General features: G+C 47.1%; 1 protein-coding gene and 1 long non-coding RNA gene across 5 annotated transcripts in view; one reads left to right on the top strand and one right to left on the bottom strand.

Moving 5' to 3' along the window:
* The window catches only part of NOD1 (nucleotide binding oligomerization domain containing 1), a 29,732-nt gene extending 26,340 nt beyond the window's left edge, over positions 1 to 3,392 (top strand). For all 4 annotated transcript variants that reach the window (XM_059712677.1, XM_059712680.1, XM_059712679.1 and 1 more), the window contains 2 exons: positions 1,216 to 1,299; positions 2,349 to 3,392. In XM_059712677.1, the coding sequence (XP_059568660.1) occupies positions 1,216 to 1,299; positions 2,349 to 2,421 (157 nt within the window). In that variant the 3' untranslated portion in view covers positions 2,422 to 3,392. The remainder of the gene's footprint in view (positions 1 to 1,215; positions 1,300 to 2,348) is intronic.
* Positions 3,393 to 4,636: 1,244 nt separating this feature from the next.
* On the bottom strand, positions 4,637 to 5,718 carry LOC132243097 (uncharacterized). The gene is made up of 2 exons (XR_009454793.1): positions 5,063 to 5,718; positions 4,637 to 4,788 (listed from the first exon to the last, which is right to left on the bottom strand). It is a non-coding gene; the product is annotated as an uncharacterized LOC132243097 (long non-coding RNA).
* Positions 5,719 to 17,539: the final 11,821 nt, after the last annotated feature.

Raw genomic sequence — 17,539 nt, 5'->3', positions numbered from 1 at the left:
CTTGGGCACCGTAGCACAGTTGCGAGAACTGCTTCAAACACGTCGTCCCATTCAAACCTCACACACTGCGGGTAGGAGGTTCTCTTACAGTTACTCCCATTTTACAGATCAGGCAACCGAGGCACAGGGAGCCTGCTTATTTCTTCAAGGACCCATAGCTGGGAAGTGGGGAGTGTGTGTGTGGTCTGCTGCCTCTCTAAGGGGTTGGCCCCTTCACACTTAGGTAGGGCTGCCTGCTTGGGTCCAAGCCCCGGACGTCTCAGGGTCAGATTCCGCAGTAGCCTCACTCTGCAGATAGCCAGGAGGGAGGGGCGAGCCTGTGATGGAGGCGGACACATCACTGCCTCGTGCTGCACCCATTCCCCAGTGGGGGCGGAGGAGCTGCCCAGGGGAGCAGTTCAGGGGCTGCCGGGGCTTCCCGGTGGTCTGCACCCTTTGCTCCCTTTGGATCGCTGCTGCCCGACGTAACGGGGCTGCTCCTCGAGGCCCCATGATCACTGCTTTCCCACGGGGGCCCCGAGCGGCATCAAGACTGTTGCTCCTCTCTCCCTCTCAGATGTCGGGGAGGGCATGGCCCCCTCTTAGAAGCCTTTGTTTCCCCCAAAGAAGAGAATGGTCAGCTGGTTGCTACTTAAACTTTAAAAACTGCCTTGGAAAAAATAAATAAAAAATAAAATAAAAATAAAAACTGCCTTGTCCTCTGTGTATAACACATCCAACAACAAGTTGGGCTTACTCCTCATGGGTGGCAGAATACTATGGCCTTCCTGTGACATTACGCCCTATACATAGAAAAAAAAAACAAAACAAAAAACTGCCTTTCCCTCACCACCCGGAAGGAGACCTGGCTGCCTATTCCCTGGTGTGCATCTTGGAATCTGTTGGGGTCTCCAAACATTTCCGATTGGGCTCCTCTGCAGGGAAATGTGCCAAGCACACATGCTCATGTATGTTCACGCATTAAACTGTCTCTATGGGAACACAGATATAGGATGCTCACTATAAAAACTACAGAGAAATCAAGCATTTTAAAGGCTTTCCTTTATTCTGGTGGATTGGATGTACATGATCTTAGCCAGATTAAAAGTCACGTGGATTCAGTTCTTCCCGACCCTTTCTCTTACCCCACCAGCCTGTTACAGTTACCCCGATGAAGGGGGCAGGTTTGACCCGGCACTGTGCACCTGATATAAACGACACACGTTCTTCTTTCAGGCTTATCCAGAACCAGATCACAGCCAAGGGGGTCGCCCAGCTGGCAGACGCCTTACAGAAGAACACTGGCATCATGGAGATTTGGTAAGACCCGCCCACCCCTTGTGGTGATGGCAGTGCGTACTCAGCACCAATGGCTGTGTGCCAGGTACCCCGGAGGGTAATTCCGTCTTCCCAGCCACCCTCACACCGTGATCCCTTTCCTAAAACCAGTCCCTTCCTGCAAGTTCTGTTGCTAGCAGTCACCACACTGCATTGCAACAGCTTCCTGTGTGGCCGTCTCCGCCAGACTGTGAGGTAGGGCCTGCGTCCTGGTCACCGCTGTGTCCCCAGGAACTAGCGCTGCTCCTCATTCGTTTGTTGAATAACCAAGTGCTTGTGTGCCAGGCACTGTGTTGGCACTGAAAATCCAGTAGCGAATGAAATGGACCTGCCCTCATAGGTTTACCATCTATTAAGGGTGACACAGTGAAAAAAAATCATTCAAACCCAGCTGGTGTGGCTCAGTGGTTGAGCAGCGACCCATGAACCAGGAGGTCGAGGTTGGATTCCCAGTCAGGGCACATGCCCAGGTTGAAGGCTTGATCCCCAGTAGGGGGTGTGCAGGAGGCAGCCGATCAATGACTCTCTCTCATCATTGATGTTTCTAGCTCTTCCTTCCTCTCTCTGAAATCAATGAAAACATTACAAATTAATTTTTAAAAAATCATTCAAGTGATTATTAAATCGTGGTGAGTGCTATAAAGGGGAAAGCTAGGGAGGGAACCTAACACAGGTGAGGTTCCGGGGATGGTCTCCTTAAGGAAGTGGCATGGAAACTAAGCCGGTGAAGATGACTAGGAGTTAGTCCGTGGAGGTGCGAGGGAAGGTGTCCCAGGCAGGCGGAACAGCATATGCAGAGGCTCAGAGGCAGGATGGAGCGTGATGTCCAGGAACTGTGTGTCTCGGGGCTCAGACAGTGTGGAGGAGGGTCCACAGGGGCGGAGGACGGGGAAACTAGACCACAAAAGATGTGTGTGTCCTGTGGCACAGGCGGGTGTTTGTCCTAAAAGCAACGGGAAGTCATTGAAGGTTTGAAGCAAAGGAGGGTGTGATCAGATTTGCATTTTACTCGTTTTCTTTCTCTCCAACAGCCTCAATGGGAACTTAATGAAGCCCGAGGAGGCCGGAGGCTTTGGGGGTGAGAAGCGGCTTGTCCTTTCCTGAGAGGACGCCTTCCTGTCCGAGATCTGGCCCAGGGAGGGCGCTAGCGGCAGCAACCACTCTGCGGTCACCTGTCTGAGGTGTTGCCTCGCAAGGGGACTGCCGGGAGCCCAGGGCCTTCACCGATGCTCCGATAGGCCAGCTCCCGGCACGGCTGGTGCAGTTTCCCAGGGAAGCGTGGGCTTTGTGAGCCATGTGGTTCCTGGAAACATGCCATGGAGACGTTCCTGAGTGCCCACGATCGCCGTGACCTGCATCAAGAGGAGTGACTGAGCTCGTACAGCGCCTGCCCTGGCGGCTGGGGGAGTGAGCGGTCACTGCTGTCCTCACTGAGCTGTCGAGGACGTGCTGCAGAGTTGGTGCCGAGTTTTTTGCAGAGAAGATGCTCCATGAACAAGAAGTGTTTTGCCTGAAATCTTCCTCCTCGGTACCTCCCCATGTGTTGCTGTCCTTCCCACTTCACAGCTGTAGATACGGAGGGGTGTCCCGTGTGGGGTGGTAGTGGGTGCCAAGGAAAAGACCCGGCACAGGCTTTTTCATCCTGGGGCCTCACTGCCAACCGAGACCACTGGCTGCGCTCTTAGCTAAGAGCAAGGGCGATGCCTTCATGATGCTGCCTTTCCACTCAGGGGTTTCCCACGCGAGGCTGACCTCCTCCGGAGACGAACACTGGGCAGAGCTGCTCTGCCCCAGGAAGACTGCCTGCCCCCAGAGGAATAGGCGTGGCTTACCTTGTGGTCCTGGCACCCACTGAGCCTCCTCTCCCCCGCCCTCCTCAGGAGGTCTCCTGCCCTAGTGGCTGTGAGGGTGACGGAGTTGGAGCCAAGAGTCAGGCAGCTCCGAGGACCCGCTAGCATGTCAGACCCCGACCACAGTGACGGGCACATGGTGGGTGCTAATGGGGGAGGGTGGCGATAGGACCAGACGACCTGCCCTTTCGCCAACCCATTTGTTAATAAATACTGAACACACTATTTCTAATTGCCTGAGTCCGGGGTGCTCTAAGGGGACCAAATCTGTAAGCTCGCTGTTTCCTGATCCCCACACTGGACAGAGGCATCTTCATCCTGGTCCTTCATAGGCCTTTCCCTCCGACCACCAAGTCCAAACAGGTGGCTGCTCAGAGGAACTGACTGAGGCAGGGGGCTGGGACCAGGGTATACTGGCTTGGGCCAGATTTCATAGCCTCCCCGCTGTGCCATGAGAGGTCCTGGCGGGCCAGGTCCGATGTCCACAACGTTCCTCGGCCGTTTGACTGAGTGGAGGACCCAGATGGGCCGTCACCCACTGTGGCAAGAGGCACCGAGCTGAGTGGTCGAACATGAGAGGGGAAGGGGCGAGGGCCCCCAGCAGTACCTTTGCGTATTCGGAGGTGCAGCCTGCTGGGTACAGCTGCCCTGTTTGGAAGGGCGCAGTTCTAGAGGTCCCCCTGGAAGTTACGGGGAAACTTCTGTGCAGTCATCCAGCCACATGGTGGCCATTCCCTTAAGGCGCTGCATTGACGGTTCCTACCCACCCTTCCCCCTCCCCCCAGGTCTGCATATTCACCTACAGTCACCCCGGATGCAGAGCCAGAGAACCACATTTCTCAGCCAACAAACCAGGATTTGATCACACCGCTCACTCTCAACTTTTCGAGCCTACAATATACTCAGAAACTACCACAGATGACGGCTTTTAGAGACTAGCAAAATTTATGTGCTGTTGGCTTAAATTCTATTTGGAAATACCTTGGTCCTCTAGGTGATGAAGGAAAGATTTTTCTCTCTTACAAAAGTGGAATCAGGACCTTAACTTGCTGAGCAGAGACGTGGGGACTTTTCCTAGGCAAGAAAGACACAATTGGAAACGGAAAAGAAGAGAGAATTCCACAAACTCGGATATAACTATTTCTTTTCACAGGACATCTCAGTTGATTTTGGGAAAGAGGCCACGGCTCCCACCTTTCAGACATGCATTTCTGGCACGTTCCTGCTGACGGCGAACTTACTGAAAAGCCACGTCAAGTCACTGGGCAGCAAGTCACTGGGCGGCTTCGGGCTGGTCCTAAGGCTGCTGGAATCTCAATTTCCTCCTTGAAAATGGGAATGCGAGGGCCCTGACTCGCAGGGCGGTTTGAAGATGAAAGGAGCTGGTGCAAGGAAAGCAGCACAGAGCCGGCACAGGGCCACTGCTCAACATGCGCTGGTTATTATTAAACCGACGTTTCTCTTTTCTGCTCACAGTGGAAACCATAGGTTGTTCTCATCTCTCTCTTAGGTTTAGGGAACTTCTCAACAAGGTCAAACATGGGGCTGGAAGGTCTCAAAGTCTCCGAAAATATTCAACATTGAGTTTCCTGCAATAGCCTAGCTTTGTCAGTGAAAAGCACTGACAAAGTGCTTGTGGTCCTGGCACCCACTGCCCTCCTCAGGAGGTCTCCTGCCCTAGTGGCTGTGAGGGTGATGGAGTTGGAGCCAAGAGTCAGGCAGCTCCGAGGACCCGCTAGCATGTCAGACCCCGACCACAGTGACGGGCGCATGGTGGGTGCTAATGGGGGAGGGTGGCAATAGGACCAGACGACCTGCCCTTTCGCCAACCCATTTGTTAATAAATACTGAACACACTATTTCTCATTGCCTGAGTCCGGGGCAATTAGAACCACAAGGCATTAGTTTCCATCATTGTTACCAATGAGTCCTACCATGTAAGTGTCACTCACGGAACGGGAGGCGGGCCCATGTCTTCCTGGCACAGCAGGGAGCCAGCCCCACCACAGAGCCTCCCAGGAGCCTTTGCCAGGCACAGTTTCAGCTCCTGAACTGGGAAGCAGCAGTTGGCTCATTGCTATTTTGGTCCACGTCCAGGGGTGGCACTCATCTACTTCAGTAATTACTCACTTAAACAACCACCAACCAACCAACCTTGCTGTGGAGCTGAGAGGCAAAGCCACGACCATTATCCCAGGCCCATGGGTAAGAATTTTAATAAAAATGGGATTAGCTCCTGAGGAGGCCCTGAATCAAGTTACCCCACAGATGGGCTCGAGGCAGAGCTGCGGGGCCCAGGAGCCATCCCAGCACGATTCCCTCAGCCTTAAACTAAACCAGCTGCACTCAAGACCAGCTTAAAACTTTTAGTGGCACTAAAACTGAAAAGGTCATGGGCCCCCAAGGATCTGTAACATAAAATAAACAATAGTAAATTATAAAATAAAGTAAGTACTAGGATGCTAAACAAGTTTCTGGTTTTCCCATGATGACTTGGGTGCTTTCTTGGGGAATAACAAATATCAAAATCGCTCAAATTATTTCTTGATTTTTTTTTCTGTCTCACTGCTTTATTTTAATTATAAAAGCAATATCACACTATGGAAAGAAAAATTTAAACTGTTTATAACATTATACTAACACAGGTATTTTACTTTTTGCATATTATCTTCCCAGGTTTTGCCTTCTTTGAGGCATTTCCCCCACCCACCCCCGCTTTTTTTTACTGTGGTAAAATATGTAACATAGAATTTTCCATCTTACCCATTTTTAGTGCACAGTTCAATGGTATTACATACATTCACACTGCGGTGCAACCATCACCACCACCAGGACTCTTGTGTTCTTGCAAAACCGAAACTCTGTCCTCATTAACACCACATCCTCTTGCCCCCAAACCCCACCCCCATGTCCCTGGCAACAAGCCTTCTACTTTCTCTTTCTATGATTGGATTTCTCTAATTACCCTATATACAGGGAATCATGCAGTGTTTATCTGTTGTGTCTGGCTTATTTCTTTTCCAGCCTATGTGAGCCCATGCAGTTTAGGGGTGTAGCAGTGGTTTGGAAGCAGGCAGAGTTAGAGAATAGTAGTAGGAAGCCAGCAGTCTCCTTTGAATAGGAACAACACTCCTGCTCTGGACTCTCGCCCTAGATCAAGCATGTCAAACTCAAAGGCTAACACAGGCCAAATGAACAAGGTTTAAGTTTATGTGGGCCACAAAAAAACAAAAGCTTCAATTTTCACAGAAACGTAGGTTTATTTAGAAAAGTACTATATATATAAAGAGCAATGACAAAATGTTTTCTTCCTGACACTTGGCATCTCTTCTCTGCTTACCATCTTTCCTACTTCGGGGGAAATCTTGTTCGCAGTGATTACTTTCAAAGCTGACCCAAGGTGAAATGTCAGTATTTCCGGATCTGACAGGAGACTTATTTCCTTTCATAATTGTAAACAACTGCTCACACCGTTATACTGGCTGGGCCGCAAAAATATTCGTTGTGGGCTACATGCGGCCCGCGAGTTTGACATGCTTGCCCTAGATCGGCAGTCACCAACCGGTGGCTCACCCCCACCCCCACCCCCCACTTCCCCACACAGATCATTGCTGAGACGGGCACAGGCAGTAACTACAGCTGGGCTGCAGCGAAGATGAAAGACCCACAAGCTGGCATCTCTTTGAAGGTGATACTGTGCTAGAACCACTTAGTAGGACCGGACAGCTGTATTTTCAACACACAGGTTTCCTTGATATAAAAGTATACATATGTATGGCTCTATCAGTGGATACAGCGTTGGCCTGTGGACTGAAGGGTTCTGAGTTCGATTCCGATCAAGGGCACATGCCCAGGTTGCAGACTCAATCCCCAGTAAGGGGGTGGGGGGTGCAGGAGGCAGCCAATGATTCTCTCTCATCATTGATATTTCTCTCTCTCTCCTGTTCCCTTCCTCTCTGAAATCAATAAAAATATATTTACAAAAAATAAAAGTATACATATGTATGAATGTGCCCTTGCTTTGCCTAAACAAACCCAATCTAACTGAACCCATTCACACTGGGTCTGATGGCAACTTCCTCCCAGCAACCCCATGAAGTAGGATTGATCTCATGAATAAGGAAACAGACCTAGTGAGTGTGGATAGGTATCGTGTCATACTAATCAGGATGCATGTAAAAATGGAACAAGCCCTGGCCAGTGTGGCTCAGTTGGTTGAGCACTGTCCCATGTACCAAGAGGTCATGGGTTCAATTCCTGGTCAGGACACATGCCCTGGTTCCTGGCTCGATCCCTGGTGGGCAGTTGTGCAGAAGGCAGCCAAATGATGTTTGACTCTCAAATCCCTTTCTTTCCCTCCCTCTTCTCTATAAAATTTTTTTTTAAATGGAACAAAAGAAAGGCAAAACCTTTCAGGAGAAGAGATCTTGGCAAACGTAGAGAGTTGACAAAGTCTAAGATTTTGAGCCCCCTTAGTATGGCCAGTATTGGAGCGCAAAAGCATGCCCACGGTCACACACATTATTACCGGTGGAGCAAGAACTAGAACATGGGCCTTATGCTGGTGTTACTTTCCCTCCGTTCTGATAGACTGTGTGACCTTCAGTTCACTCTGCAAATGACCTTCCTGCCACGCCTATAAACCTGGTCCAAGCCATTAGGGCGGGTTAAACAATGACCTTCCTGCCCTAGGACTCGTTGGGAAGCCTGGTCTTTAAGCCTAGGTCCATGGTGCTAAAAGTGACAGGATCCAGAGTCCCATTTACAGGCCTCGCTGTCTGAGAGTCGCAAGGACAGGAGGTCCTGGCCAGTGTCGGGTGATGCAAGGGTCTGACCACAGAGCCAGCAGCTTCCCCGCTGACCACACACCCTCCTACCCCCAACCCCGGACTGACCACAGGAAGTGGGTGCGCAGGGAAAGCTGGAGGTCAGATTTGGGCGATTCTCATCACCAGAGGGCAGCACATGCCTAGCGATGACCCATTACGCACATGGCCCGGAGGAGTCAGGGGGCCTGGTGACCGAGGGTTTTATTTCAGTAAGACTCTGTCCAAAGTACATGGTGTTAAAAGCAGTTGCATCTTCAGCCCATTCATCTGACTTCAGAGACACTGGTAAGCAGGGAGGGCTGGCCCGAGGCACCCTGAACAGCACTGTTACAGACTGTTCTCGGGGTGCTGAGGATCTGGGCTCAAATCCCAGGGTTCCCAGAAGCTGTGTGACCTGGGACAAGTGACTCAGCTTTTCTGTGCCTGAGTTTCCGCACAGAAGTTCTGAGTTTCCTCGCAGGGCTGTTGTATGAAATAGATTAGAGTACGTAAAGCACTTAACACCCGACGTGTGGTAGTGCTCCAGTAACAGGCGCTCTGGTTACCTCCCCGCACCTTTGCCCTCCAGCACGGCCTCAACGAGGATCAGGGACCAGGCGAGAGCAGAGGGCCAGCCGGCCATCCTTCCTATCCTGAGAGTCCCCCAAAGCAACCTCGATATTTTCAAACAGCGCAAGCTGCAGACTTCTCAGCAGCCCGGAGACTGGAGGGCATGCCCCAGGCTGAACACCTGTTGGCTGAGAACCAGACAGTCCCGGCGGGGATCCGACCCCAGCAGGTCCGGCAAGTCCCGACACGGGCACACGTCCAGGCTGCTCAGAAGCTGGATCAGGAAAGGCCAAGCCCATTTGCATCCCGATCTGACTTCACTGGCTGGCTGTGCCCTGTGGCCGAAGGGCATTGCTTTCTTTGCTGTCAGCATGCGGCTCCCGGGTTCTAGCGTTTCTTTCTCTCCCTCATTACCGTGGTTCTGCCTGAAGCAGACGAGAAAGAGGGGCGTCCTGAGAGCGAGCAGGCGAGGACAGACAACACAGAACAAATCAGGAGGGTGGAGGGGGATGGGCTAGCTCCTGAAACACCGACTTCCACCCTGCTGTCGCCATGTCCAGGAACCGGCCCCGCGTGTCTGGGCCATCAGCCCGCCTCCTGGACATGGAAGTCCAGTGGAGCCGGCAGCTCTCGCGCTGTGCCGGGTGCCCGGCCGCCCACCACTGCCTCCAGATTCCCCAGGGGTGCCCATTAGGCAGCGTGCCAGGGCTTCCCCCGCTGAGACAGCGCGTGCTTCGCTCCACTTTCCCAGGAGGCCTTACTGGTGGTGAACGAGGCCCTGCCCTTTGCATCACCTGGCCCAGCTCAACCTTGTGCTCATGACCGCCCCCTGAAGATTTCCTAAGACATTTTCCATCCTCCTGCTCCCACCATGAACCTCTGACACCACAAACTGGATTTATGGATTTGATGTACTGGGGCTCTGTGGAAGGCCGCACCCACTGAATACCCAAGTTCTTTCCTGTCCCCCAAGAACCCACTTCCACCCCTTAGGGGTGACATTGCCCTGTTGAGACTGCTCGGTCTAGGCACAGGCTTGATAGCTCCGGTCACCCTAAAGGCTGTCTGCCTTTTTACACATTTACTGTTCAGCTTCCAATTCCACAAATCTTCGTAAATGCTACACATTTAACATTCTCATTCGTGCTCCTCACTCTTTCATCTGCCCTGGAAACTGGGATCTGTGTGCAAGCACGCAGCTCATGCTATAAGGCCGACTGCGAAGGGGAAGTCGGTGCTGCACCGCTGCTGTCTGAAACATTGGGGCAGTGGCTTCAGAGACCAAGTTCCCTGACGTATCGTATCGTATCCCCGGCGACTGCCACCAGGGCTCCGGGCAGAACCTGAGGTGACCACATTCGCCTTTGCTCTTGCCCCACTTCCCTTTCTCACTTCCCGGTTCCCTCACCCCCACACCCCCTGCAAGAGGCCGGGGAATGGCCAGAATCCCCTTCTGACACAGAACCCGGCCTCTGCCCACCTCACCACAAACCGCTCCTGAGCTCAGCGAGCCTTCAGGACAATCCACTGATTCAGAGTTAACGTGGCTGCGGGCCAGGACTGCCCCGATGGAGAGTTCACACGTCAGAAGAGGAGCTGGCTGATCAAAACCTTCTCCAGGTAGACACACAAACAGGGGAACTTCTGTCTCCTGTCACCTCCCTCCGATCCCAGAGCAATCCCAGCATGTGGTTGGCTCTTCTGAAAGGGTTTGATCCCTGCAAATCTTAACCAGCCCGCTGAATGGGAGATGTCTGCAACTGACAAATCCAGTAAGAGATTAATACCTAAAATTTATAAAAAGAACTTATACAACTAAAAAAACACAAACCATTCCTAACAATCCGATTAAAAAATGGACAGAGGACCTTAATAAATATTTCTCAAAACAGACTTACAGGTGTATGAAAAGAGGCCAACAGGTACATGAAAAGATGCTCTGCATCACTAATGAGGGAAATGCAAGCCAAAACCACAATGAGGGATCACCTCACTCGAGGCCCTGCAGGGGGAGGTCTGGGCGCCAGTTTGGGGAAAATGAAAAGACAAACAGGAGAGTGAGAGAAATGAAGAAACGATTTCCATCCTCCCTGAAATTTTTATTATGAAATATTTCAAATGCTCAGGAAACTTAAAATACAACGAACATTCATATCCTACATATATTAACGAGTATTAGCATTTTGCCATATTTATCTTTCTCACCATACATTTTCAATGTATTCTTTTTGTGATGACACTTAAAAGGTGTATCACGTAACTTTATCTCACTCAGTATTTTAGCATGTATTGCCTAACTAAACAGGTAATCTCCTACAAAACCTGATTTAGGAGATACTGGTAAACATTCCATTCGCATTTATATAGGTATGAAGAGTAACTGAATAAAATTGTCAATTACACCTCAATAAAATGAAAATTTACAAAAATTGAAAACCAGGATGTCTTTTCCTATAAGCTGGGCTAGTCTCTGAATGAAAGGCTTTAGATATTTCATCTCGTTTAACCCTCACAACTACCCTCTGAGGAAGGCTGTGGTGACTATCTCCATTGTACAGAGGCAGAGGCAGAGGCAGAGGTGCTGAAGAATGACCCAGGGTGACATAACTGATGAGAAGTGACAGTTTGTGACCTCAGGCCTTTGGCCGCCACAGCACTTCCGAGTCCCAGCCATCCCAGGGAAAACCGAGAGCACTGCCGGCGAGGAGAGAGCATCCTGTGCGGAGGGTGATGCAGGGCGACCTATGGCGCTGTAACGTCATCACTCACTTAATGGCATTTTAAATATGGGTAAATCTAAGTCTAGCTTTTCAAAGACTGCTTTAGTTGAAGTATGGATTTGGCCACAAGTCCATGGGGCTTTGAGAAATTGGATCCATTAAACCTCAAGTAAAGAGGCCTCTTCATTTGGACTTCAAGCTAAAACGTCATGGCTACAGTGGTTTCAAGAAATAAGAATCCATTCTTTACTTTTTTAAAATATATTTTTATTGATTTCAGGGAGGAAAGGAGAGGGAGATAGAAACATCAATGATGAGAGAGAACCATTGATCTGCTGCCTCCTGCCTACCCCCTACTGGGGATCATGCCTGCTGGGAATCGAACAGTGACCTCCTCGTGGTTCATAGGTCGATGCTCAACCATTGAGCCACACCAGCTGGGCAAGATTCCATTTTATAAATGTCAATTCCACTACCCTAAATTTAGGATGTACTGGTAAATATTTCAATATGCAGACCTGAAATACAATTTAAAAACAAAACCAATATGATTTTCATTGTAACCAATGCTGATACTAGAACTTAATTCAGGAGTTGTAAAAACAGTCTCATAGCTGGATGCATCCAATGTGACTCTGATGTTAGATATATGTGCATGACCTGCCTAATTTGTGCATGAGTACTGTAATAGGTACGGCAGATTGCTGCAGTAAATGCTCCCCAATAAATTACATTTCCCTCTGTGACTTGCACTGGATAATGGTACACTGCCAAACACGTACGCAGAAGCCTTGGCAATGCAAGAGGACTTGCCCTCTCTTGCTGCCGAGAACCCCCCACTAACTATCATGTGACTAATCCCAGGAAAACCTGCTGGGGACACGGGACCCAGCAGCAGCCAGCAGCCAGCAATTCTCTCCAGCCTGAGTGAGGAGGCAATCCCAGACCAATCGGTCCTCAGTGGACCCACCGGCTGTTGTAGCTGCAGGAACAAGTACAGGCAAGAGCCTACATTTCTGACACAGAATTATGAGTTAATTAAAACTGTGGTTCTGAGCCATTAAATTTGGGTTGGTTTGTTACCCAGCAAAGCATAACTGAAATGTATCAAAAAAAATTAAGGAAGGCTAACTGCTGTAATAAATGGACTACTAAATACATAATGGCTTACATACAACAGAAAGTGTATCTACTGCTTATATAAACAGTTAAATATACTGTTGGCATACTCCTGAATTATTTTAACACAAAATTCCTTCATTTTGAAATAATTTCTTTTAAACATTACTTGTTTTTACATTCTCAACATAAAAGTTTCTTGCATTTGGATATTTCTTATGTTTCCATTTTGTCTCTGTAACTATTTTGCCTTTCCCAATTTGAGAATAAAACCGCCGTGTCTTTTACAGCTAAATGTTCTTGGGTATCCTGGGATGACTACAAGGTAACCCTTGATTTGCCTCTTCACCTTATAAAAGGAAGAATAGAAATAACTAAATTTGTTTGGTACTTCAAATTTTAAAAAATGTATTTTCATTGATTTCAGAGAGGGAGGGAGAGGGAGATAGGAACATCAATGATGAGAGAGAACCATTGATTGGCTGCTTCCTGCACATCCCCTACTGGGGATTGAGCCTGAAACCTGGGCATGTGCCCTAACTGGGAATCCAATGGTGACCTTCTGGTTCATGGGTCAACGCTCAACCACTGAGTCACACCAGCTGGGCAGGTATTTCAAATTTTAACTAACTTAGAACTATTATGAGAGCTCTTTAGTTTTCCAAACACAGACCAGGAGAACAAAACCTGACAAGTCATAATAGACATTTTTTTTAAAAAAAAATGTATTTTATTGATTTTTTACAGAGAGGAAGGGAGATAGTTATAAACATTGATGAGAGAGAAACATCTATCAGCTGCCTCCTGCACATCTCCTACTGGGGATTTGCCCACAACCAAGGTACATGCCCTTGACCGGAATTGAACCCAGGACCCTCCAGTCCGCAGGCCGAAGTTCTATCCACTGAGCCAAACCGGTTTCGGCCCATAATAGACATTTTAAAAAATGACTGGAAATCAGAGAAAAAGTACCTGAGTCTTGATGAACGAGACCTTCCCAGGACTCTTTGGCTCACGGGTCTTGAAAGTCCTCTTGGAACAGTTCCCACCAGGTGAAGGTGGGAGAGAGGAGGACAAAGGAGACAGCTTCTACCCAGCACAGCGGAACAAGATTAACCTTTTGATAACTCAGATTGTCCTCTTTCTGCTTTACTGCAAATCTCACGTTATTACCCTCTGGTGCCCCCTAGCAGTCACCTAATGGTCTCACAGACTGCTTTTACCTATTCTCAAGGGGGTACTTCACTCTCCTATCTTCCCTGATATAAGCAAAGGCAAAGCTCTCTTGTTTCTCCCAGTCCACCGCTACTGCTCTAGATCTGACTGCTGGATCATTTTCATCCTATCTTACCTCCTGACAAGAAATTAACAGCTATTACTTTATATGCCTCAAAAGGCAGGTCCCTTCTGATATTTGCATTTTCTTCACACTGATTAAAACCAAACCTGCAGTATTTTAAAAATTTGAACCTCAAATCAAGGAAATACTTCTGCTGAAATTATTACAGTACAGACATTACAAGCTCACTAGGAGGGGAACAAATACTGGGACTATCCCTGTGGCAATGGCCAGTCTGTCCTCTGTGGGATGCTGTAGTCTGATTTGGAAGAACTCTTTACCTTCATTCAGGGAATCTGCCTGCCTCAAAGGACAGACGGCTGGCTCATGTCTAATGTGATAAATGTTATTTACACTCCTAATATAGTCTACCCCCATCCTTGTTTTCAACCAGTGTTGCTTTCATTCTTCTTTTCAACCAATATCATGATTTGTGGGATATGGCTAAAGCAGGGCATAGAGGAAAATCTATAGCATTCTGAACAAACGCTTTCAGAAAAGACGAACACTTCACAACCCTTTTAATGAGCCCTCCATTACCTTGACACCAAAACCAACAATACTGCAAGAAAAAAACTATCGACCAACAGCCCTCATGGATATAGACTGGGGAGTGGGGGTACCCTAACTAAATATTAACAAATTGAATCCAGACGTATTTAAAAAAATTGGTTCAACAGTAAAAATAAAAATAAAAAAATCAACAAAATTTATATCAACAGATGAAAAAGGAAAAACCATATGATCATTTCAGTAAATAAAGCAGCATTAGACAAAATTCAACATTTATTCATAAGTCCTCTTAGGAAACGGGAACAGAAGATAATCCCTCAATTTTTAGAGGACATCTACAAAACAACCCTACAGTTAAATTTAATAGTGAAAGACTGAATGTGTTCCCTTTACGCTCTCAACTTTTAGCACTTTCATTCAGATCTCACTGGAGATCTAGCCAATGTAATAAGAGAGAAGGGAAGAGGAAGCAAGGAAGGAAAAGAGGGAAGAAGAGGGGAGGAGAAGAGAGAAAAAGAGAAGGGAAAGGGAAATAAAGAAGGAAGAAGTGACAGGAGCTAAAAATAAAGGAAAAAGGGCAGAAAATAAAAGATTACAAAGAAAGTAATGATCTATTTATAGAGACAGTATGACTGTCTATGTAGAAAATTTCAAAAGAATATACAAAAAAATTACTAGAATAAGTGAGTGAAAGAAGATAATAGGATACAAAATCAATGTATAACATTCAATTGTTTTTCATGTACTAGCAGTAAACAACTGGAAATTAAAAATTTAAGAACAGCATCATTTACAATAACACTATAAACCATGCGATAATTAGGTATAAATTCATCAAGATCCATATGCTGAAAACTATAAAATGTTGAAGACATTTAAAAAACCGAAATAAATGGTGATATTATGTGCTCAATGGCTGGAAGAGTTCATGTTGTAACTAAAACAACTGATCTGTAGATTCAATGCAATCTCAAAGTACCAGCAGGAGTTTTTGTAGCAACTGACAGATTGGCTCTAAACTTTACATGAAAGACCAAAGGAACTAGAAAAACAAACATTTTGAAAATAAAAGAAAAAGGAGGAAAGCTGGAAGACCTACAGTACCTAATTTCAAGATTACTGCAAAGCACAAAGTTATAACAATCAAGATAGTGTAGTATTGGGGAAGGGCAGAAATAGGCAAATCAGTTTGGCAGCATCTTACAAAGGTAAAAAAATAGTTACAACTCAGTAATTCCACTCCTAGGTATTTATTCAAGAGAAATGAAATCACATGTTCACATAAGATTGATATATAAATGTTACAGATACTTTATTCATAATAGCCCAAATTAGAAATAGCCCAGGTGTCCAGCAATAGAATGGGTAAAGAACTGTAGTATCTTCATACAATGGAATACAACTCAGCAATAAAAAAGAACTGATTCAAGCAACAAACTGATACCTATCACAGACACAATGAGCAAAACAAGTCTTACACAAATAAAGGACATTTTGAATGTTTTCATCTAGTCCACAGTGACACGAAACGAAGCAGGTCTGTGCTGCCCAGGGCTGAGGATGGATGGGTGGGTGGGACCCGAGTGGAAAGAGGCTGGTGGTAACTTTTGAGGGGTGATACGAATGTTCCCTGTCATGGTGATAGTTGCTCAGGTGTATACAAGTGTCCAAACTCATCAGACCATACCCTTCCAATGGATGTTTTTGTTGTATGTAAATTAGAACTTACTTGAGTTGTTTTTTAAAAGCTGTGAAAGAAAACTGGTTAGAAATAGAACACCGTTCTTATTGAGGAAACAAGCCTCTAAAAACAAAAATGAGTTCCCACATCTGTGTCTGGCTGTCTCGACCACAATCTGTGTTTGCAATACTTTCATCTGTTTTCATTTGTTTCAGCAGCACTCACACTTACCAGTCAGATAAATAATTTTCCAGTGACTTTACTACTCTTACCCCTTAAAAGATCTGACACAAATGCTTATTCAAGAAGTAGGCTTTGCACACCCACGCTAGTCATATATTTGTGATGCCATACATATTACCAACTTTTGCCTGGAACTATAATTTTCCCCAGGAGCTGACCCATGTTTCCTGGTCCTCCTCTTGCCAACCTGACCCAGCCATCCCAACAGCAGCATCCGTTGGACAGCAGGATTCACCCTTCCTGTCTACTTCCACAAACGCTGCTTCCAACAACAGCTTTCTTCTGGTGTGAATGTCTGAGGACACTGGTAGGATGGAAAGATATGGGACAGATGAACCAGAGAGAAAACCCCAGGGTTGCTCATTGGAGGCACCTCAGCACTGAGCAACCCTGGGGAAGCACAGCCCTATCCAAAGGGCATCTGCGGGTAAGAGGGGGGCAGGGTGCCGGGAAAGGTCCAGTTCAGCCAGCCTAGACCTTCCACTCGCTCAGTGTACTTACCATGCACTTACTGCCTCAGAGCTCTAATGGTGCTGGCAACTATTGTGTCTAATACCTCCGAAACCCTGACACACACACACACACACACACACACACACACACACACACACACACACACCTGCTTTCTCACAACTTGCCCAGTATTCCTGACTGGCTTCTTAAGGCTCTGCCTTCCATTTAAGATCCAATCTTTGGTGTCGGAATTGTGTTCTTTATCTCAGGTTCTCCAGCAGATACTTCTGGCATAATCAGCTTTTCCCAGGCAGAGATCTTGTCCTTAACACATTGCGGATGGATCATGAGAATTCTCGTGTTTTCTGTTCTAAGGCTTGTGGCCAATCATACTTTAAATAGATATTAGCATGTAAGACCATGTAGTAAATAACTTCAAAATGCAATGAGTATTTAAAGCGAGCCTTTAACATTTATGTAAAACGTTTTTTGTAGTCGTTCAATAGAAACTTATCTGGCCACTGGGTAAAGCTAGCAATAAACTACTGGTCCGCAATGTATTAAGATGTGATAAAAGTACAACTGGGAGTTGTCCTGGTATTGTCTTTCATGCCTTACACTAAATGACCACCAAGGTGAGTTGTTTCCACAGCACTCGAAGTTCTTCCATCCTATTGTCATTGCTTTAGCTTTGCCCCTATCATCTCGCCTGGATTACTATAAATTTTCTACCGCTAGTCTCATCCCTTTCTTCCTGATTTGTCTTTTTCCTGTTTAAAATCCTTCAATAATAGTTTGGCACATACATCCCTTCAGGATTTGTCACCTGCTTAACTATCTAGATATAGCAATTCCACGACTGTCATGTTTGGCTGAGTTATGCTTTCTGCCTTGGGAATACCCTTCCCAAACTTCCCACTCCACAA

The sequence above is a fragment of the Myotis daubentonii genome, chromosome 10 (genome assembly GCF_963259705.1).
Source record: "Myotis daubentonii chromosome 10, mMyoDau2.1, whole genome shotgun sequence".
NCBI lineage: Eukaryota > Metazoa > Chordata > Mammalia > Chiroptera > Vespertilionidae > Myotis > Myotis daubentonii.
Note: the sequence above shows the minus strand (reverse complement) of the source record. Positions and strands in the feature narration are given on the sequence as shown.